The sequence below is a fragment of the Furipterus horrens genome, unplaced genomic scaffold, assembly GCF_987537825.1.
Source record: "Furipterus horrens unplaced genomic scaffold, mFurHor1.1.pri manual_scaffold_3, whole genome shotgun sequence".
Taxonomy (NCBI): Eukaryota; Metazoa; Chordata; class Mammalia; order Chiroptera; family Furipteridae; genus Furipterus; species Furipterus horrens.
Window position 1 is genome coordinate 43,684,655 of NW_028327173.1, and position 22,523 is coordinate 43,707,177.

Consider the following 22,523-nt stretch of genomic DNA (forward strand, 5'->3'; position numbering starts at 1 on the left):
AAGCAAAGATAATGACTCACCGAAGAAAATGGACACTGGCTTGTTAGAATCCTTGGTTGCAAGCTGACACTTTGAGGGAATGTTCTTAGCAAAACACTTACTTCAACGGAAATTAGGTCAGCCTTCTGGAACATTTATCATGTATACCTGTCACCAGCAAGACCCAGTCCTTAAAGTGAACTGAGATCACAAGCATTTGTCCCTCCTGCTCTGAGCTGCAAAGGATACTCTAAACCCATAGTTCTACAAATATGTGAGCTTAGCAGAAACTCCCATAAAACCGAAGCCAACGCCCATATAGTTGCTGTGGGAATTGAATTCCTTAATACTCTGTTTATAGAATTTTGAAACAGCAAATGGATTTGGTCTGTTCTGAAAAACAATCTGTCCCATGGCTTGTTTGGAATAACATCTCGAGTTGCTATAGAAGGATGTAGGCAGATGACCCATGTCTGATTTGGAAGTAAATTTCACCAGCCTCTGCTTGTTTCATACTGCACAGCCAGGTTGGTATTATTTGCATAAAGGAAAGGCCAATTTCTACTGAAGCTAAGGAGTTGCTAATTTGATACAGAAACTAGAGTAGTTAGCAAAATCCAGAGCTAGAGTAGTTAGCAAAATTCGGAGCAATGCAAGGTAAGATAAGACCGTATGGTAAAACCAAAACAACATAAATGAGTCATAACCTGATGGCCTTTCAGTAATTATGTGGCAATATTCTGGTGGTTTCAGAGCAATGTCAGCAAGTGTGAGGATCCTACATAGGAATTTGAGAGTGCATCTGTACCAGTTTATGTCAATTTATGTGCATTTCAGCTCAGTGAATGTCATTCATTGACAGTCTTATGGATTGAAATGACTACATTCAGCAAGCAGTCAAATTGCTATATCTGCTATGTTAAGTTACCTTATCTTTGAAAGGAAGTAATTACTTACGTTTTTCATGTTCTTGTTGGGCAAACATACCTAAAGACCTCACTAAAAATTACTACTACATATGTGAAATTGGTTAACGAAAAAGCTGAAATTATTAAATGTTTATGTAGGAACCTACCTTTATATCACAGGAAGAATAAAAAGAATAAGTGGGTAAGAAGAAATATTTTACTTCTTTGTTCATTTGTCACACATATACTAAGGACCCACCATATGTTACATGTTGTACAAATGGCGGAATTAAAAAGATGAGAGAGATATATTTCCCACTTCTCTCACGCCCTCATTTAAGTTGTGTGCCTGTGAGTGTGTCTGTGTGGGACAGATCCTCAAACAAAAAATAACGATACCCTGCGTGAAATGCCGCAACTTTAAAACTCAGGAGAGGGACTGAAGAACTTAAAGACATTTTGTTTATGATCAGTAGCTTGTAAAACAAAGTTTTGTTTTTTACCATATTCTTAAGAAAGATGGGCCAGTTTCATGTGAAAGTCCGGAAGATTTGAGGAGCTGAAGGAGTGGGACTGGCAGAAATCTACCAATGATTTCTTGCTGGAAGATTGAAAAAAACAAAAACAAAAAAAACACCTTTCATTATCACACTCTATTAAGCCAGGACCAGGAAACAATTTCTAATCAGCACTCTGATCTGGGCAGAGATTGTGCAGTCTTTTGTACCAGGCCTCAGATCTGTGTTCTCTATTCACACATGCTCACTTCCAGCTGTTGTCATTGAAATCCCACATAATCTTTCAAGGTCAAAGGGCAGTCACCCATGGCTGCTGCAGTTAAAAGGTTATGCTGATTTCTGTTGTCAAATATTGGCCCTTTTCTCTTCTGATCACTCCCATTCTACTTTTTCTAACAAGAAAAATCCAGCCTAGAATTGTATTACATGACTTTAAAGTCTTAAAAGTGTTCCTCCATTGTGCTAACACGACATGGCCTGAACAGTCTAATTCTTTCTGTTATATCTCACAAAGAATTTTCTGGTACTCTAAAATACTTTGTGTTTGTGCTAAGCCAGCAAACTTCAAAGTATAGTGGCCCACACAATTCATAGCATGCCATAGTATAGGCAGAAATGTACAAGTATAATATGGAGTCTATAACAATAAACTCTGTGAGTTATGGCATCAGTAATTAATTGCTGGTTAAATGAACAAGAATTGCACAAAGCAAATGACTTAAAAACATGAAAGTTCTTTGTATCTTGTGGTTTTAAACATTAACTAATTTTATTATACATTTGGAAAAATACATCTACCTATTTGTAATTTTTCTTTGCAGTCTTGGAAAAGTAATAGCAAGGACTCTTTAAGTATATTATTTCAGTTCGAATGACTTCCTTTCTGTCCTTGGTGAATCAAAATCAGTGTTGAGTGTCTTAAAATTAACACATGGCCCCTGGTCATCTTCTTTCCTTGTCACTGTATGTGTCCTCAGGTGGTTTAGCAAGCAAGGCTCCCTGTAAGTGGTTTCACAGCCATGTGAATTAAATCTAAAAGGGAAGACCAGGACAATGGGCATTAAGGTTTTTTGCTGTTTTACATCCATAAACCAGGGTAGCCCTCAGGTGATCCAGTTTCATGTCTGTTTCATTTAAAGTAATCATTTTCTGATGTATCCAGAGACTAAATTTCCTTATTTTTCCACAATATATTTAAGAGTTCATAAGCAGAAACTGAAGCTACTACAAATAATTAGATTTATTTGCAGATTATTAAGAATTACTGTCCAAGTTTAGAGAAAACTTGATTCAGAACATAAAAAAAATAAAATTGTTTAAACCCCTTTTAGTTCATACTCAGGTTAAATAAAAATTACTTTTAAATTTATGGTACATTAAAAATAACAAAATAATTTTAAAATATTTATAAAATACTGATCTTATGCTAATTACAGTAGAATTTCCTTTTTTTAATCTGAAGGAAAAAAATTTTTTTTTAAAATACATTTTTTATGGTGCTTAAAATTTTTTTCCTAAAGCAAGTATTTCTCTGTTCTTGTACAAAACTAATTTGTAGTTGGCTACACTTGCAAAATACCTATTTCTGCTTATTATAGGTCAAGTAAGTGCATGATTCTAAATTTTTAGGGGAGATTAATTTGTTGACATGACAAAACAATGAAAGAAGGATATTTATCCTGGAGGAAAGAAAATTAAGGATTCTCTTCAAGTATTTGAAGAGTAGCACAATTTTATCCTCTGTTCCAAAGGATAAAATTGAGGTAAATGAGAAGTTACAGGAAGGCAAACCTATGAAAGGAATTTTTTAAAAAGTCAAAACTTTTAATTTTATTAGTCTAAAATTCTTTTGTATGACACAAGGATGATTGCTACATTTCTTGATGATCTTTAAGATCTCTCCATTTCCAGTTCATTCCATGATGTCATGCATTTGATATTTCCAAACATACAAATATAGTTTTTCATTTTATTAAGATGTTTTGATATCTATTAGACATAGTCCTGTAGTTAATTGCCTAATTACTTGTAACTCAAACTCATAAACCCTCTATGTGAAAACATCGAGCAATCAAATTTAATGAAATACTACTCTTTCCTTATTAACTGCAGGATTGGTGAAGATGTGATTAGGCCTTTGGGTTAGACTCTATAATCAAGCCTCTGGTGTAATATATGATGGATTAAAGTGTAATAAAATTTATTATATAAAAAAATCTAAATGAACCTGTTTAGTTCCAATTCTAATTCTGCCACTAGCTGTGTGGCCACAGTTAAATCACTTAATCTCTCTGTAAGATCTGAATATCGCCAACTACAGAAAGTTGCACACGGAATTTGAGCTTATGTGTCTCAAGTGCTTAGCAGAGTACCAAACACATGGTAAATACTGGATAAAAGAAAGCTATACTTTTGATGAAAATGAGCACTACTGAGAGAGGTTCCACAGATAAATATTTTTAATAGGTAGCCTAACTTTACAATGCCTGTTACCAGCTTGATCCATTTTTTAATGTAGATACATTGCTGTGATTGCAGGTGAAGATGTAGGGTGTCCCTGGGCCAAAACATTAAGATTCTGTTTCCCCTTGATACTTTAGTATACAAACCTAAAGTATAGTATAAAAAAAGGAGCAGAAAATGTATCTACAGAACAACATTTGCCAAAAACCAGTGATATCCTTGTCAAATGTTTTGGGAAGTAATGAGTTAAATAATGTGAAGAAAGGGTTTATAGCAGCAACTCTTGGGGGCTTTAACATGTAAATGTTCCTTGTGTTCTTCAAGGGTTGGTGTGACAGTGTTTTCCAAACTCATATTACTGTAGAAACCTTTACTTTATATATATTCATATCTTTGTTTTCATTTATTTATTTTTGGTGGAGCATTTCAGGGAAGCACTGATATGAATCCTGATATCCAGGATGGAATATACCAGTATTTGGAGACGAGCAGGTGGGACATCTTGGCTGTAGCATGGAGAGCATGTATTTGGGTTGTATTAGAACACAACACTGAGAAGGTGTAATAGAAGACAGATTTTGAAGGGCTTTAAATACCTAACTCAAGAGTCTAACCTTAATTCTCAAAAAAATCATGAAATACTTACAGTTTTTTTATCAGATGAAAAATACTAACCATCCATCCATTTTCTACCTACTATGCAAGTGGATTAAAGTGAAGAGAAGCTACCTAGTAGGCATCACAGATTTATGTGCTGACAGGGGCCCTTATAGATCATCTAAATAAATGAAATAGAGTGAAGAGTATTGGGGAATGTGATACATTTTTAAGCTCATGCCTAGGTTAAAACATTCATATGGAAAAAAAAAAAAATTACCACTATACCAGCTAGCCAAGCAGAATTCTAGTCTGCAGACTGGAATTGACCTGCGGGCTGCTAATTTGTGACACTTTGCATTCTAAAGGGAAAGGTCGGCATTTATGTTGGTTAGGGTAAGTACTAGGCTGCTATAACCAAGAGACTGAAAAAATAGAGTGATTCAAGCACACTGAAATCTACTTTTCTTTTTGGCAACTCTTCCAAAGGATCAGGCTAAATTGACAGGGTGGTTCTTCTCCACACTGTCATTCAAGGTCTGTTTCCCTCTGTCTTCGTCGGCAGCCGTCCGTCTCGAGAGACGATGGTGTAGCTTCTTAAGAGTCTATCTGCACCGCCGAGAATGGCTGTGCAGTCCGACTCGGGAGTGACACGGTATCTGTCTCCTCCCATGTTGAATCGACATCTTGCAATGACGCTGGAGTGTCCTCTCCAGTGAAGCTGAAGCTACAGAGCCTGGGCAGGGTGATATGGAGGGTCTGCTGTTGCCCATGCAGCAGACCCCCCCTCTCTTCGCAGCTGAAGGGTCCAAGGAAAAGACGGAGTCAATACAGCTTGGCTTCAGGTGCGCCGCAGGAGTTGCCGGTGTTGACTACAACGTCAAACCGCCTTAGGGACTCCGGCTCCGGATTTTCTGTCGGGGTTTACTCCCTTAGCCTTTCCCCTGAAGAGGTATGCCGCAAGGCAGCGGAGGTTTTTTGGAGTCTGAGTTTTCCTTCTCTGATGTGCCCTGACTGGAAGATCGAACCAGCGACACTTAGCTCGCAGGCCGACGCTCAATCCACTGAGCCAAACCAGCCAGGGTTCCCTCTGTCTTACTGCTCTGCTATTCCATGGATGCTGTCTCTCTCTGCATAGCCGAAACTGTTCTAGCTCATAAAGAGAGGAAGAGAGTGCCTATGGGGCAGGAATTTCTTTTCAGGCATGTGGGGTAAAAGCTGATTGTATCACTACCATTCACTTTCCAGCAGCAGCCACCCCCTAACTGTAAAGGCGGCTGCGAAGTATGGTCTGTAGCTGTCAGTCATGGATATGTCGAGAACCAGCTGTCCTGGCATGGGAGGACATTGCGATAATCTTAGCTAGTTGTTAATGTTTTCCTAGAAAGGTCTTATAAAAAGACCCAATTTTAGATCAATGTATTACTGCATATCTTGGCATAAACATTTTCCTTAACTGGTATTATAAGTCCTGGAGGGTAAAGAACTTTTGCTATTTCTAGTTATATCTATAGGGCCTAGGATTAGGCTTGCCATGTAATAGGCATTAAATAAATATTTGTTGAATGAAAGCTGTAAACCAAATATTGACTTCCTCTTTATGGATAGGGCAGAACAAAACCAAGCAAAACATAACAAAACACAAATTAAGTACCTGTATTGAATACTTGTACCTGAGTAGGGCAGGAAAATTTGGAGCAACAAAGGAAGGAACTCAACGGTACTTAAATCCCGTGACACCTCCATCTAAAACCTCTTTTTGATTCATCCTTCTTTGCAGCTAAGACTACATTATTTCCACACTAATGGCAATTCCTTGATGTGTTACAATAAACAGAACAACCATCATAAGCATATTACAAATACACTTACAGTCCCTCTCTATATCACGGTTCACTTATTGTGGCCTCACTGTATTGCAGGATTTTAAAAAATATTATATTTAATTATCACAGATTTTTCACTATATCACAGGATTTTGTGGTACTATATACGTATGTTGTTAAAGTTACGTAAGTTTAAGAGTGTAGAATATGTTTAAGAACATAAGTAGTGTTTATAAAAGTGTAGAAAAGGTTAATAAGGGAGTGGGAAAGGTTAATAAGGGACTGGGGATGGTTTGTAAGTGTGTGGGAAGGGTTTATAAAGCCTTAAAATATATGTAAATACTAAAATAAATGTAAGATTCCTACTTCACGGATTTTCACCTATCGCGGGGGGGTTTAGAATGTAATACCCATGATAAATGAGGGAATACTATATAACAATCCTTTTCATTTGAAAATCTCAAAATACCTCATCTGTATTATTAGTTGGCAACTATCGTTTCTTTGTTTTTCTTATTCTCAGATGCAACTTTCTAGACACAGTAATATTTTATCTCATTGTCAGTCTAACACCATATGTCAGTCTTTTAATGTTTATTGTAAACAGACGACCAAATGAAATTTCCTCCACCATCACAAAGATGATCACACAAATAGAATATATGTGTATTTTTATTGCTGTGTTCTTTCTTAGTGGATGTATGAATTTTTAGCACTTGTTTTAAATAAATAATTATTCTTAAATAATATCTGAAATGTCATCAATGAATGGCAGAATAATTTTAAAAGTGTATAATCATAAATCAGATCAAAATTTTAGAATTTGGGTTTAATGGATCAACAGGAATATATCCCCTCCAACCTCCCCAAAAAACCTGTTTTCTAAGACATTCTATATAAAACTACAGAAATAACATATCATTGGAAGTAAACTAATAATAATTTATATTTTGCTTTAGAGGGCTACCAAATAAGGGGGGGTATCTCAACTTGTCTGAATCGTTGAGTAAATATTTGTGACACAGCTAGAACAAGGGTTTGTACGGGGCCCTGTGGACAATGTTAAGATAACGAGACACAACCCGGCCCTTGCCTGGTTTGTTGCAGGAGTACAGGACTAAGACAGGTAAACAAATACCTGTCTAATAAAGTAGAAAGAGGCTGTGCCATAAGACAAGTAGAGCAAAAGTTCTGCTCAACTTAGGCATATTGACTGAGCACACTTGAAATCCACTCACTGGAGTCTCGGGGGCAGATGAAGGAGCGACACCCCCCTCCCTTAGGTAGCTTACAAGCCAGTGGGGAGTTCACAGAGGAGGAGCAGTGTTGGGGAAGCAAACTTCTTTAGGAAGATGGGCATGTAAGTTCCGTGAAAGCAGTGTCATCAGGATTTAGTTCATCACATGGGACAGGCCTGCACATCACAGGCAATCCCATATATTTGTGGACTATGAAGAACATGAGAATGAGGGAGCTCTGTTCCCTTTGAGGAGCCCAGACACACAAGCAGGAGAGGCCCGGTCATTGGCCTGTCTCAATCAGTGATGGAGTCTTATTTACCGAGGGATAATAGAATAGAGGTACATACCTTCTTTTCTCTGGAATGACCTGTGTGTTGTAATTGGCCTGCATCCGTTAGCCAGATAAGACTTGACCATTTAGAGCTGAGAGTCTATTATTATCCCAACAGGATGAACAAAAACACCATCTAGTGTGTAAACTTCTCTCCTCAGATACTTTTGTTCTGCTTCACGGACATTCAAACTTTGTTTAAAGGCTAACCCTCCCTCTGGATGGTTTCTTCCCAGATGTTTCTTCCCCTGACCTCTGAACAATTCTGTAAGGTTACCTGTATCTCTACAGATTGAACCCTTTTTCCTTTCCTGCCTGTTAAAAGGTAGATAGATATTCAGCCTCTTCACGAGGTGAAATTTGGTTCCCATATAATGGCATTTTCCATAACTGCTGATATCATCAAAGTAAAGAGAGCTGCTTTTCCTAACCACCCATAAAAGAATTTAGCTTTTTATATTTCTGCCTCTCCTACAAAGCCTGATCTCTCCTCACTGTGAGTATGACTGACTCCAAGGTATTGAAATCTCTAACTGGGAATTCACTGACCAAGACTTCAGTGAATGAACTTTTTAAGCCATTTTATATAAAACAGAAAAGAATCTGTTCCTTATTCCAGTCTCCTCTGCAATTGCTTCTGAACAGGAGTTCAGAATTGGAGAGAGAGCATGTCAGAATCTGGCTTTTCATCTAAGACATACTTAACGAAAGTATATGTTTCATACTCATTTTTTAGAGACTCTATTCAAAAATGTAATTCTTGGGACCTTTCGGGAATGTTTCATGAGCTCTCCAACTGAAGATCTGTTAATGCTAACATCTGAAATCAGAATTACTTAAATTTACTTCTTTATATTCTTTTCCATTTTTCTCTCATCTTGCCAAAGAGTAGAACATCCAGATTAGTGTTATTTCCCTGAAAGTCATTTTTATGATTTGGTTTGTGTTAGTGAGAACAAAATATTAATCTGCTCAGGTTCGCTTAGTAATTACATTAGCCGTGTCATTTTTTCCATCATTTCTTAGGTTTCATTTTTCATTGCTGTCTTCCCCTGGAGTTCATCAGTGGGTTTCTAAATAATTGGTGAAGGAACAAAACCAGTTTCGTAGTCATTTAGAGTTACATGGCATGTTTACACAGACTTTTCCTTGGGGACACAGTATAAAGATAAAGTAGTCAAGGCCATCTGTTAATCTCATAATGCTGTGAAGAGATGATTACATCAGGATTTGTGAAATAATTCTTTTTATTTTTATTTTTCTGGTTATTGTACATTCACATATATTTCACCTTTTAAATTACACACATTATACTAAAATAATCCTTAGGAGGCAGATTGCGAGGAGGGGAAGGAGGATCAAATTATTTTGGCAGCGACTTTCTCAGGATCACACAAGATCCTAGTTTAAGCTTCAGACTAAAAAAATTTTTTTTTTTTGCCTCTTACATTTATTTCTTCAATAATGCTGCCCTTCAACTCCGTTTTTCCTTTGTTTCCAAAACTCTGAACCATAATCACAATAAGAGGACAACCCCCAGACATTTCTCATCAGAGAACCTCATGGCACCTTCTCAATCAGAAGCTTGATCTAAATGGGTTGTCTGTCCTGTCCTCGTTCTGTTTACTTTAGAGGGATTCTTTGGATGGTTCATTTTAATAGTTTTCAGATGCACATTGGCACAGTTTTAGTCCAAACTGTACTGCTAGGGATGAGAAAGAGAAAGAGACAGAAAAAAAAAAGAGCTCTGTCTACATGTTTATAAAAAAAAAATACACATAGTTGAACCCAGTTTGAGGTATGTTACTCGGGCATCCGTGGAGTGCTCAGTAGGCACCAGGCACTATCAGGACCTGGGTGGCTGGGGACCCAGGAGATGCTCTTCCTCAAGGGGCTCACAGTCCAATGTGAGAAAAAAATGAAATTATGATTTAGTGCGTGTGCTAAGCCCTAGATTAGCACCATAAATAGTACAGCTGGTCAATATTCAGAAGGGGAAAAGGAGTCTTCTCCAGTGGCGGGGTGATGAGGGGAGGCTTTTGATAGAGATGACAACAAAGTTGAGGTCTGAGGACAAGTTGGAGGTGGCCAAGCAAGGAGTCCGAGGGACAGAAAGCCCAGGAGGAAGGATCCGTGTGAGGCAGAAGTGAGTCAGGGCCACAAGGAACATGGGTTCACTTAGGCCCAGGAGTCCGGCTAGAAACAGGAGACAAAGGTACAAAACGAGCCTGGCAAGGAAAGAAGAGGCTCCATAGAAGAAGGTATGTACTGTACCCTGAGCCCTCTGTGGGGCTCTTGCAAGTTTTCTGACAGGGTAGCAATCTCTGGACACTTTGGATTTATCTTAGATTCTCCAACACTTCATTCTTTCTTCCCTCGGGGCCTTTGTACATGCTAATCTCTCTGCTGGAAAAGCTATTCCCCCTCTTTTTCCTGGCTTTGTCCTTAGTATCTTTCAGGTGCCAGCTCTTAAGAGAGACCTCCCCTAACCACCCTTTCTAAAACTTGTCCTGTTTGTTTCTTTCACATCATTTACACCATTTATAATTTTTAAAATAACTTGTTCCTTTTACATTTTCAGCTCTCTTTAATCATAGACTGTAAATTTCCTGAAGGTAGGACTGCAGCTCAAACCCCTAGGCCAACTCCTGGCCCACTGTAGGGGCTACACAAGTGTTTGTTGAATAAACGAATGAATCATCAGATGCGCCTGTTAGTAAGACAGCTCTGGCTGCAGAGTGGAGAATGGACCAGAAGAGCAGCCATGGCTGATGGAGAACATAGTTAGAAGGCCAGTGAGAACTGGGGAAAGCCTGAGCCACAGTTGTAACAGGGAGATGGAGATGTGCAGGGAGTCAAGAAATAGTAAGAAATGGAATCAATGGGGATCAGGTGGATGTGGGTGTTTATAAGAGGCAGGAGTCAAGAATGACACCAAAACATAGAAAACCAGACAGATGAACAGTGGATGGTTCGTTGATGTAGGAAAGTCAAAAGAGTTAAGAACCAGGTTTTGGGAGAAAAGAAAATGAACTTGGCTTTGGGCATGTTGGGTCTGAGGATACCCACAGGCTATCTGAATAGAAATATGCAATAAACCTTCTGATTCATGTGTTAGGAACCCAGTAGAGAGATTGGGGCAAAAGAAAAAGGTTAGAGCATCACTGAGCTATTGATTCCTTCCTCTGCTCTCCAACAAATACCCCCTTACTAACTGCTTTGTCCCAGGCATTAAATACAGTGGAGAATGAAACAAACATAATTCTAGCTTTCACAAATATCACAACATCACAGTCAAGCCTGGTAGCTGATGTCATGGAAATAGAGCAGATAACTTAGGAAATATATATGAGCCCAGAGCGTGGAGAACCACCAACATTGAAGAGGACAGGGGGAGTTGAATGCATGAACATAGAGGTACCGCCTCCCAAGCTCTTGTGTCAAACTAAACTTAGTTTTCCATTTCTTTTGCTTGTTTGCTTATTTCTCTTTGGTGGCAGGATTAAAGTATGTGTGTTCACATTCTCTCTGTACAGAAATTCATGTTAAGTTGTCCTTGAAATAAGGAATTTCAAAGGCTGGAATGGAAACAAGTATCAGCCCGCAGGCAGATGACGCAGACAGAGATGAGCAAAGGCTGGAGATCAACTTAGATCTTCCTATTCAGCTGTGAATTTCCTTGTCATTGTTACATGTGTTTCAAGTCAAACTTAACGCACATTGTGGCTGGATTTCCTTTGTTATGGTCTGTGAGATAAATGTGATGTAAATATTGTCACAATAGAAAGAGGTGTCATAGTCTGTTTTGGCAAGACCACCTTAGAGAGCTTTTATCAATTTATTTATTTTTATTTCTCAGTTCTCTTAACCCAAGAGACAATACCTCAGGCACTTCCCAAGGAAAAGTCGACTTAATACCTAGGTGTGACTTACTTGGGAGGTGAAATTTCTTAACAAAAATTTCTTCAAATGAAATTTTGCTATTTTTTAAAAATGATGGGGTATATACATTCTTTAAAAATCAAAATATGATTGGCATATAACATTATATTAGTTTCAGGTGTACTGCAGCATGATTCACTATATAGATGAATTGCAAAATGACCCTCACAATAAATCTAGTTAACATCTATTACCACACATAGTGCTATTTCATTTTATAAAGCAAATTATGAGTATCAGATATCCTAAAAATTAGAGCTATTTATCTAAAATATCACAGATTGTGTACTGATTTTAAAAACTGAAACATTTTTTAAAATCTCAATAAAATTTTTTTTATGCAGAAGTCAAATGTAGCCCAAAGAAAAAGAATAATTTGTAGATTTATTTATAATCCAAAACATGGTGATTTTTTGCATGTGTTTATGTGCATGACAATTACTACTTTTTGGTACATAAAACTTGCTTTCCCTTCATAGTGGGCAAAATATAGCTTTTATCAATAAAATAAATTTTACTTAGAAATTCTTTTGTTTATATTCAGATTGGTCTTTTTTCTTACGTTGCATTTTTAAAGATGTTTTCTTTATTTCAAAGAACAGTTATTTTTTTTAAATTCCTTTTAGCCATCAACTTCTTTGGCCCTAATTTTAAAGCAGGTGATTACATTAACCCTATAGACGGCTCTCTCAACTAGATTCTACCTATGTGAGGCTCATAGAATGGGAGAATTTTAAAGGCAGAGAAGGAGATGACATATCAATTATATATTCCTTGCTCTTTATGAGTTTTATGTTCCTGTGTTCCTAAGCATACTATAAAAATGAATAAGCCATTGACAATATATGTAACATCACATATCTAAAGAAAATTAATTACATCCAGCAAAAATGAAGCAGGTAAAAAATTCACAGACTAAGTCATTTTGTACCATTTAATTTATCATTTTCTTAAAAAAAAAAAAAAATCAACCCACCCACAGAAACCTTTTCTCTTGAAACAAATCTAAATTTTATCTGTGCTTAAAGCATTTTTTTTTTTTTTATGTTTCAAGGGTTTTCAAGGGGCTTGCTTCTTCTAATACGGCTTTTTAAAGATTTACCCTGTGTACCTCCAGAAATGCAGGGAACATCTTTAAATCTTGTTTGATTTGAATGAATGGATAGCTAATCCCCATCAGATATTTCTTTAGAAAATCATGTTTAAAAACTGTTATGGAGTTTAGCTATCGGGGCTGATTCTTAGGTAGGTTGTTTTCATCCCAGTTGTTAAGGTCTCAGAGGTCAGCCAAGGTAACCATTTATTTTAAATCGTCTTTTGTTTCAGATTTCCTGTTGAGGTTTTTTTTTTAACCATTTTAAAAATCACCGTGTTGTGTCATACATAGCTTTCCATAACCTCCAGATTCAAACCAAAAAAAAACTTCTACTTAACTAAATGACTGTACCCTCTCACGGAAACTCTAACTAGTGCAGTAAATGAAATTAGGTATCTTATTTTTTAATCACAATGAAACTGATGTGTAGAATTCTATTGCCGAGTATCTTCTATTTGTGACATTTTGCTTTTTCTGTGTTTGTTTCCCCAGGACATTTGGGCTTCCAGGACAGTTTTGTCACATCAGGTGTTTTTAGTGTGACTGAGCTAGTCAGAGTGTCACAGAGTAAGTATAATTTTGCTTTGATTTGGTTTGTGCTTACTTTCTGCCTAGGCCGCCTAGAGACATTAAGAGCTTTCAGAATCGCCTATTCATTCACCCACTGGAAGAATTTTGCCACGCAGTTTATTTAACAGCCAGGAATTTAAATCAGGAAAATTTGATGTCATTTTAATTTGAGACGTATGGAAAGAACTGAAATCCTCAGTGTCTCACATAGTCCCTGGTTTTATAGTGTGAACCTGGTTTAAAAATTTTCTGAGGCTTTCCTGATTTCTAAGAAATTCTGCTTTTAAAAAAATTTTGGTTTTGACCTTTAAAGAATGCTAATGCCCTCAGCACGAGTGACGCAGTAGAGCATGACCATTGCCAGCTTGTCAATAATCACCAGCAACAGTGAGTTAAGAATACCCCTCACCACCCTGTTCCATTGACCAAAGGGTCAGAGATTGTATTTTTGCTATGACATAATCCCGACAGTCCAAGGAGAAGGTATAGATATTCTCTCTCTACCCCCCAACCTCACCCCCAACACACACACACAGATACATACACTGTACACAGTTGCCCTCCCTCAAAAACATCCTTTTGTTTTTATTTAAAAGCATACCTACAATGACTATGATGTTTGAGGTTCCAATAACAAAGAGAAAAAAGTAAATACCAAGTATTAAAATTTTTATTCCCCCCTCCTTCTTCAGACAATCCCTTGTGGGTAAAATATACATTGTCAAAATTGGTTTCAAACAGAAACAAATCATTTGTGGAATGACATGGAGTAAAAACTAACCTTTCCTTTTCAAGTTCACCACCCCCACCACCATAATTCCCTGCATTCTTACAAGATTGACTGAGCAAACCAGTAAATCTCATGACAAAATGTCAGGTCAAGCAAGCCAAACCATCCTGATCTTACAGTTTGGATTCTGTCTATTCTTATTTTTTAAGGCTAGAAGATCCTTAAGTGTCCAAAAATTGAATACAATGTGGAGTCAGGGAATCTAGGGGTAGAGGGATAGATAGAGGGTAACTGCTGAACATTCACTATCTGCCAGATACTGCATTAAGTTTTCATGGAGGTAACATAAGTTGATCCTTGCAGTAAACTGGTCGGATAAGAAATTACTCTCGTTTTTACAAATGAGTTAAATTGCAGATCTATTGAAGTCGTTTACCCAAAGTCAAACAAATGGTAAATGGTTAAGCTGTCTGTGTAATGCTAGAATCCATGCTCCTAGACTGGCCCATGGAAATCTACAATGTGAGGCAAGATGGGGACAATAGCAGGAAGGTAGCTATTCGGTAGGTGTTCGAATTCTGGGACTCAGGAAGCCTAGATTGATGCAGGGGTGTCCTGGTATGTGTGTTTGGGGGAGTGGAGGTTGCGTGGAAACCTAAGGGATAAGTCATTAGGAGCAGCCGGTTGTGAGATCAAAGGGAAAAGTTGCTGTCATATTATAAAGTATGCTTCAAGTAGCAACCAGCGAAGTAGAGACTAGATTGCCTTGTTGATTTGGAGGCTATATGTTGTAGCATAGCTAACTAGCCAGTTATTTGCCTTAGACAAATAATGATACATACATATATACATACACACATGCATATAAACATATATAACTTTTTAGGACTTTTAAAAGTTATTAACTCACGTTTTTCTTGTAGTTTTAATAACAATAGTAATATAGACTGATCTATCAGAGTATAACTGCCATAGTGACAGAGGGAAATACATTCATTGAGCCCTTAGGATAATCCAGACATAGCCTCCAAGAGTGAAAATCCTTTGAACTATAACGTTGGAGCCCTATACCTTTTAAATCAAGCCTGGCTGCGGTAATGCTTGCACTTAGTCTTCATTACTATCAGTGTCTGAGGCCTGGGGCTTGTACGAGAAGACTCAGCCTGCTCAGAAAGATCCCCAGAATCCCATCCCTTTTCTACTTAACATATGTCTCCTCAAGGTCTTATAGCCAAGGGTTTATCAGTCCCAAGCTTGATTAGACCTCTATGCAGGCTGTGACGGCATGGTTGCCAAGTGAATTCTAAACCTGCCTTCCAGACTTCCAGAGGGTCTGGCTGGATCACAGATTGAATTTGCAGAGGGGCCTGGATTTGTCTCCTGTCCCTGTTTCGGGGGGTGGTGCTGCTGCCGCCTGGCATCGTGAGCATCCTCCGGCCCCTGAGCGCTTGTGATTCTGCACTCTGCTGTGTAATCGCTCTAGGACTCACTCGCACATGGCCTCATGCTGACTGAAACCGTTTGGCAAGGGTGGGACTGGGCTGTGTCAGCTAAACCATGGCTTCAGGCCAAACTGCCATCCAGAGCCCCCTCCCTCTTACAGATCTTTAATCCAGGTTTGTCAGGATATATGTCTCTCAGTTGCCTTGGTGGCTGGGTAGGGTAAGGATCCCCCAACTCAGGTGTCCTCACACACACACCTTTCTGAAAGGCTGAACACTCGAGCCACAGGAAAGAGTCAAAACCCTTAACCATTCCTCACAGTGCTGACCCCTGCCCCAGGCTGGAAGCCCGAAGCGTCTGTTTTAGAGGTGCAGCAGACACATTTTACAGATGAGTGGGGCTGGGTGCATTCTGCAACCTTGAAATAGAAATAAGCTAACTGGCACATAAGTTGATTAAACGCATGATGTTAGCGCTGTTAAGAGCATGATCCAACACTAATATGTAAAATTATAGTAGCTAGCATTTATCAAGCATGCACCAGGGACCGGGAATTGTGCTAGGGACTTCGTAAACATTATCTCATTCACGCCTCCCGTGGTTGCTGTTACCGTCCCCTTTTACAGATGTAGGCGACTGCGATGCTCTAAGAGGTTAAGAAACTTGCTCTTTTCGCTTTGCGGTACTCAGCTAGCTGACTGCGGACATGTTTGTCCTGACCTCTCCTATACCTGCATATAGAACTAACCAAAATCCAAAGATTGTGTGCTTTTATTAAATAATCATTTATTGTTAGTGTTGATAAACTTTTACATTATTAATGTGTGCATTTAAAAAGGTTAAAACTCTTTTCACATAACACGAAACAAGTAAGATGCTTAATTTTTTTCCCTGGACTTTTTTTCTGGAATAATTTTTTAAAAATGCATACAGTTAGTTTTATGGTTTTAAGTTAACAGAAAGTACAGAATTTAGGTATAACTGCTAACTAGTTTCTCCTATTATTAACATCTTTTATTAGTGTAGTACATTTGTTACAATTGATGAGCTGATATTGATACATTATATTAATTCAAGTCCATAGTTTACATTAGGGTTCACTCTTTGTGTTGTACATTTATGTGTTCTGGCAAGTGCACAGTGACATGCATGCATTATTACAGTATCATACAAAATAGTTTTGCTTCCCTAAAAATCACCTGTACTCTGTAAATATCTCATGCTCCCCAGCCAGTGATCTATCCCAGTCCCATCCAGTCCCCCCAACCACATATAAAGTCTGGAAACTTCACACTAATGGTGGCCTTCGCTTGACAGTTGACACTTTTCCTGGCTCTTTAGCATTCAATTTTTAAATTTGCTAATATAAGTATTTACTTTCCCCAGGTTTCCAGTTAGTTTCGGTTTTTAGTTTTCCTCCTTTTAAATTTAATAGAGGAGGGAGGTGCTATTTCAGCGTTTCCTCATGAGGACTCACTGAAATAACTATGTGCTAAGCTTGTTGTCTATAATCGTGTTACTACAGGGTGGCAATGGCAGAGAAACTCAAGAGAAAGCTGCTGGCTGAGCCTCCCACAGCCAGAGGTGAGAGTTGGGCAACAAGGTTATTGTACTGATGAGCTTCATGGAGCTATCAGGGTCTCCCTCTAAGTTCCTCCTCACCCTTGCCTCCTGCCTTTACATTTATTTTGCATATCTAGAGTTCGTGAAAGGCAAGAAAGGAGAGTCCTGTTTCTGTAAGCAGCCAAGAAAGCACTGTCGCATAAAAGCAAGTGTATGTTTGTTCTCCTACCTTTTCCCCCACGTGATAGCACCATCTGAAAGTTGTTCTGGTTATTTATTACTTTCTTCCCCGGGGCGAGAGGACCACTATTCAGACTACTAGACACTGTGCCAGAGAGAAAGAGAGAAGTCTTCTCTGCTTTGGGGTTAGGGGGAGGGGGTTTACCAGTGCTAACAATGTGGTTCAGAATCACTGAAGTTGTTTTAGCAGAATACTGTGAGGAAAGAGACAGGAACCATCTGTTGCAATGGCTCTTACATGACGCTGCATTTTCAAACAAAGCCTTCTAGCAGCGTTTTCAGATGGGTCTCTCTCCCATGAAGCTGCCACAGAGCGCCCACTCTACGACCTGCTGAATGATGCTCTTAGACTGCTCTCCGGGCCGGCACCCACTCTTGTTTATTTTGTACCAGGGTTTTCCTCCCTGTGTGTGCTTTGAGGCTGTCAAATATGCTTCCTGGTATGAACCCAGAAAATCCTCCTGAAAAATCCACTACTTCTGCCCATTTCCTTCTAAAGTGCTGACTCTTTTACTTGAAGTTGGTGGAGTGACTCCGAAACCCTAAATACTTCGCTGGGAAAGAGGAAAACCGCAAATACACACAGGCCATTGTGACTCTGGCCTGGTGGGTTCCAGTTTTCCAGGCAGTGGTTTGAACACCCCGGCCGGCTGCAAGGGTTAAGTAAACTTCGCGGCGGGGGATGACTTCATGGTCCTGGAATTTTGAAAAGCCAGGGTTCTCAGCACACTGTGGCCAGCCTTGGAGTCTTTGGGTGTGAAAACCGCTCGCAGTTACCCAGACTGATTTTTGGTTCCTGTTGCACTGCTGCAGAATCTATTAAAATTCAGCCGCTGAATTGTCCTGGCTCTGCCACTAAGCTGGGCGGCCGGGTGGCTTCAGGATTCCCGAGCCGTTTGTCAATGGAGACTTGGAGTGAATGAGCCAGGCGTCTGCCTCAGCCTGGCATGAGGTGGCACCCTAGTGGCTGTTTTCTGCCTTAGAAATATGTACTATTTCTATATTCTCACACAGGGATCGTCACTAAGATCCAACTTGCGGTTCATTTTTAAACTGCTTTTTTAAGTCTCCATGTCCTCTGTGTGTCTTTGAGTACCCACGGCCATCCACTCCGATTTTCTGGCCTATTTCGTAGGCACTGTCAGCAGTATTTCTAGCCTGACGTGATGGAGCTACTACAACAGAAATAACTCAGCTACCAGGTACAATAATAAGCAAGTGAAGCTGTTGGCTGGCAACAAACTCAAAGTTGAACGTTACAAAATGTTTTTGCAAAGGTCTCATCAAGAAGTTGAGAATATAGTGTAGAGATTCCAGACATGCAGTTCTTTAGGGTTTCATTTAAGTAGTTGGGATGTTTTAGATCTTTATTAAAGTGAAATATGTTTGACACTTCCTTTTCTAAACAAGTGGCCTGTTGGTTCTCCTCTCTTAAGTAACACAAGAGTTGATCATTGCATGGGAATTAATATTAAAAATAGGATATATTCTTAAGTAAGCTCTTCTTTCCAAAGGAACCATATGGGCTTGAGCATTAAAGGAAGAAACAAAAAGATTATAATAAAAAACAGACTGCAGCCCTGGCATGAACATGGTTGTGACCTTGCCTTTTGTTTGCCATTACACAATTCAATGGCAGTACACTCAAACTATGCTCTCGATCAATATCCTATTAAAGCAGCACAAAAAGTCTCCATAAACTTAGTGGTTAGCTATGTTTATAAATGGAACTCAGCATAATTAGATGGTCAATAGCAGGCTCTACTAGTAATTTTAAAATGAACATGACACATTTTCCATCTGTAGAAGTCAATGGCTCCTCTTCCAGAGTTTTTAAAGAAAATCTGTTAAGTTATAGGATAGAAAGTACTGATTGGCCCTATTTTTTTTTTCACTTTGCCTATCTAAGCCACCTTATCCCAAATATATTATGACCTTGCAAAATGTCTCATGTTCTAGCTTTAATCAACCCCTCATTGAGACATAAAATATTAAATATTGCTATACCCTTAGGAAGAAAAATGCCAGCCTGTCTGGCTTAATTTAGTGGGTTCCCTCTACTATCATCCAATAAATTTTCAAACTAAATACTGAAATTGAATTAGTTCAGAAGGATGTTTTGTTGTATGATTTCTTTTAATTTCTTTGACATATTTTGGGGGAATATTTGGACAGGAAAGCTGGCAGCAAATGGAAAGGAATGGTAGTAACAGAGATTTTTGCAACGCCACTCTTTCTTCTGAATCCCAGCTCACAGTATGGGTGGGCAAACCTGATTTTTCCTGTCCTGCTCTCCTCACCTCATAGAGGAGGAGCCACATAAGGAAGAGGTGTCCCACCTTTACCTACAAACTGAAAGGTGCATGCACCTTGTGTTTGATGTGTCCCAGCAGTGGTGCTGTGACCACCGTGTCAGCTGAAATTAGAACTACAGTAAGAACAAGCTTATGACATCAGCAGATTCACCAGTCCGCGCTGCACACAAAGGTCCAGTTCTTTCTGTTACACTCATATCCATCTCACGACTTCCCTGGTGAGAGCTGGCAGTGAGACTTCTCATGGCAGGAGTTAGGGGGCCTTCTGTGCTTAGCTAAAGCTCCTGCTGAATTTACCAAGCTAGGAACATTTTTATTGTAAAAACCAGACTCAGGGAGAGACAGAAAACATAACATAAATACTAATCTGTTATCATGATCTCTATTCGTGTGTTCATCTATTTCTAATCTTTTCTAGGTAATTCATTGGTTTTGCTTCCTATGTAGAATATACAATCTCAAATCTATATGTAAGATGTCAGCATGGGATCACAAAATAGTCCAGGATGTAGAGTTGACGATTTGGTTCTGCCACTCATTAACTGTATGACTTCGGGCAATATTTATCTCATCAGCTGTGTTCTCCTCATAGTAACAATCATTCACTCAATCAACAAATATTTATTAAGTGCCAACTGTACTCTGGGCCTAAGTCTGGATGCTGGAAATAGTAATACCTCTCAGGAGTATTTTGAGAGTTAGATATCTAGCCTACAGTAAATATTCAACTATGGTAACTGTTATGATTATTATTGAACAAAGCCTCTGTCCCTGATCTCTCACCGTGTGCTCAGAGCTGATCTTTGAGCTGACCACACTATCAGAAAATTTATTGAAAATGTATGTGTGTGTCTATATGTATTTTGTGTGTGCCTGTGTCTTGTGTGTGTATAAATTAAGAAGAACCGATTTTAGAATTTATGTTACAAAAATCAGTTTATTAGAAGAGCCATTGTAGTGACCCCTTCAGAATTAATAACTGATAGAATAAGAGCATGGCAATACTAGATCTAATTCACGTGCTTTTAGGAAGCCAGAAACTTCTTATTCCTCAAGTTTTCAGCCAAAGCCTATGCTTCTGCATTATTCTGGGATTTTCTCTTCCAGGGGATCTAATGGATAACAAGATGTTTTAAAATTATCAATCTAACGCTGACACAAATAACAGCTTTTGAAGTGGCTATAGCCGTGCTGTAGTCATTTTTATCAGAGTTTTAAAAGTAGTGCTTGGTTCTGTAATATTCAAAAATTTTACTTTCTCTTAAATTATGGACATAAAGATTCCCCGTGAGTAACTAGAGGTCATTACTAACAATGTTGTTTTTAGTAAACCTTTATTTATGCTCTCATAAGCCTCAATGTTTTAAAGAACAGATAATCATATCTAATGGGTAATATTGGGGAACTAAAAGGCATTTTTAGGATTTCTAAAAGCCAGACAGAAATCTTATATTACCCCACAATAAGACCACTAATATTATTGAGATTTTGGCTAGAATATATTACCATAGATACCTCTTGCTGATTACAAGACCATCCATGTTGGTGGCTCTGTAGACATGCCTAGGATGACAGTAGTCAACATTAGGTCAATTACTGGAACAGAGTGAATCTAATATATGATTGATGTGAGTACATATTGGGATTTTTCAATAGATGGAGGAGAAAGAAACAATTCTTGGTGCAATTTTTGAGAATTATAATTATTATTATTATAGACAGCTAGATTTGTGGGTTGTTGGGATGGGAGTCTGTTGATGTGGCTTGGTTTCCTGATCACTAATGATCAGATGGTCCCAGTGCACTCTGGGTTAAGGGGCTTATGTTTGGAAGTCCTTCCCTGGTTTATAGATCATTGTGGTACAAAGACCTGTTGGGCTTTTAAACTCACCCCCTGTCAGGGGATTGCCGAAGCTGTATCAGGTACTAAATGGGTACTACATTTGGCCTCAACTGAAAGCTAAGACGAATGATACTCTACAATGCAGAAAAGCAATTTCAGTCCCAGAGGCAGAGCCAGCTAATGCAGGAGATCAGTCAGCATAGCTTACCCCACCATGGGTGGCTCTGCTAGACCCAGGGTCAGGAGTTTTATCCAGTGGAGCACTGGTGGGCACTTGTAACTCAAAACACCTATAAAAACAAAGAAGTGAGAAGGAGGACGATGAGATAGAACTCTGCCAGTTAAGTAGTAGGTGACAATTATTTTTCCTATTTAAATCTTGTTGTATTTGTGTCCCCAGTAATGGATGTAAAGGGAAAACAAGGAGACTGGAAATGTGGGTTTTACCCTTGTTTTTTGGAGCACAGAGAGATATCTGGGTTCAAATGCTTGCTCTGTCACTTATTTAGCTGTGTGAACTTGATCATGTTACTTAACCTCACAGCTAATTTTCTCATTTGTAAATGAGAGTAATACAAACACATATTTCATAAGGGTGCAGTGGGAATGAAATCAGATAATTCTGGTAAAACTCCTAGCACATTTTTGGGCACATAATAAATGCTCAATAAATATTAGCTCTTAGCTGTTTTTCTTTTTTCATTAACAAGCTCATATGATTTTAGTTCAATTCAGTAAATATCTGTTGCATGTACAATATATGAAGCATCCTGCACTGTGTGCCGAGGGGAATACAGAGATAAGTAGGAAATGGTCCTTTCTTTATAGAGTAGATATCTGTTTCTTGAGACCCACGCCTGAGCTTTCTTGAAGGCAATAAAGTGCCTGAACATATTTATTTTACAAATTGATCTCAAA

The 22,523-nt window shown here is 38.6% G+C and overlaps 1 protein-coding gene across 2 annotated transcripts in view; it reads left to right on the forward strand.

Annotated features, from left to right (window-relative positions):
* Positions 1 to 22,523, forward strand: part of NFIA (nuclear factor I A) — a 362,734-nt gene that overhangs the window by 226,163 nt on the left and 114,048 nt on the right. For both annotated transcript variants that reach the window (XM_090269546.1, XM_090269545.1), the window contains exon 4: positions 13,394 to 13,468. In XM_090269546.1, the coding sequence (XP_090125672.1) occupies positions 13,394 to 13,468 (75 nt within the window). The remainder of the gene's footprint in view (positions 1 to 13,393; positions 13,469 to 22,523) is intronic.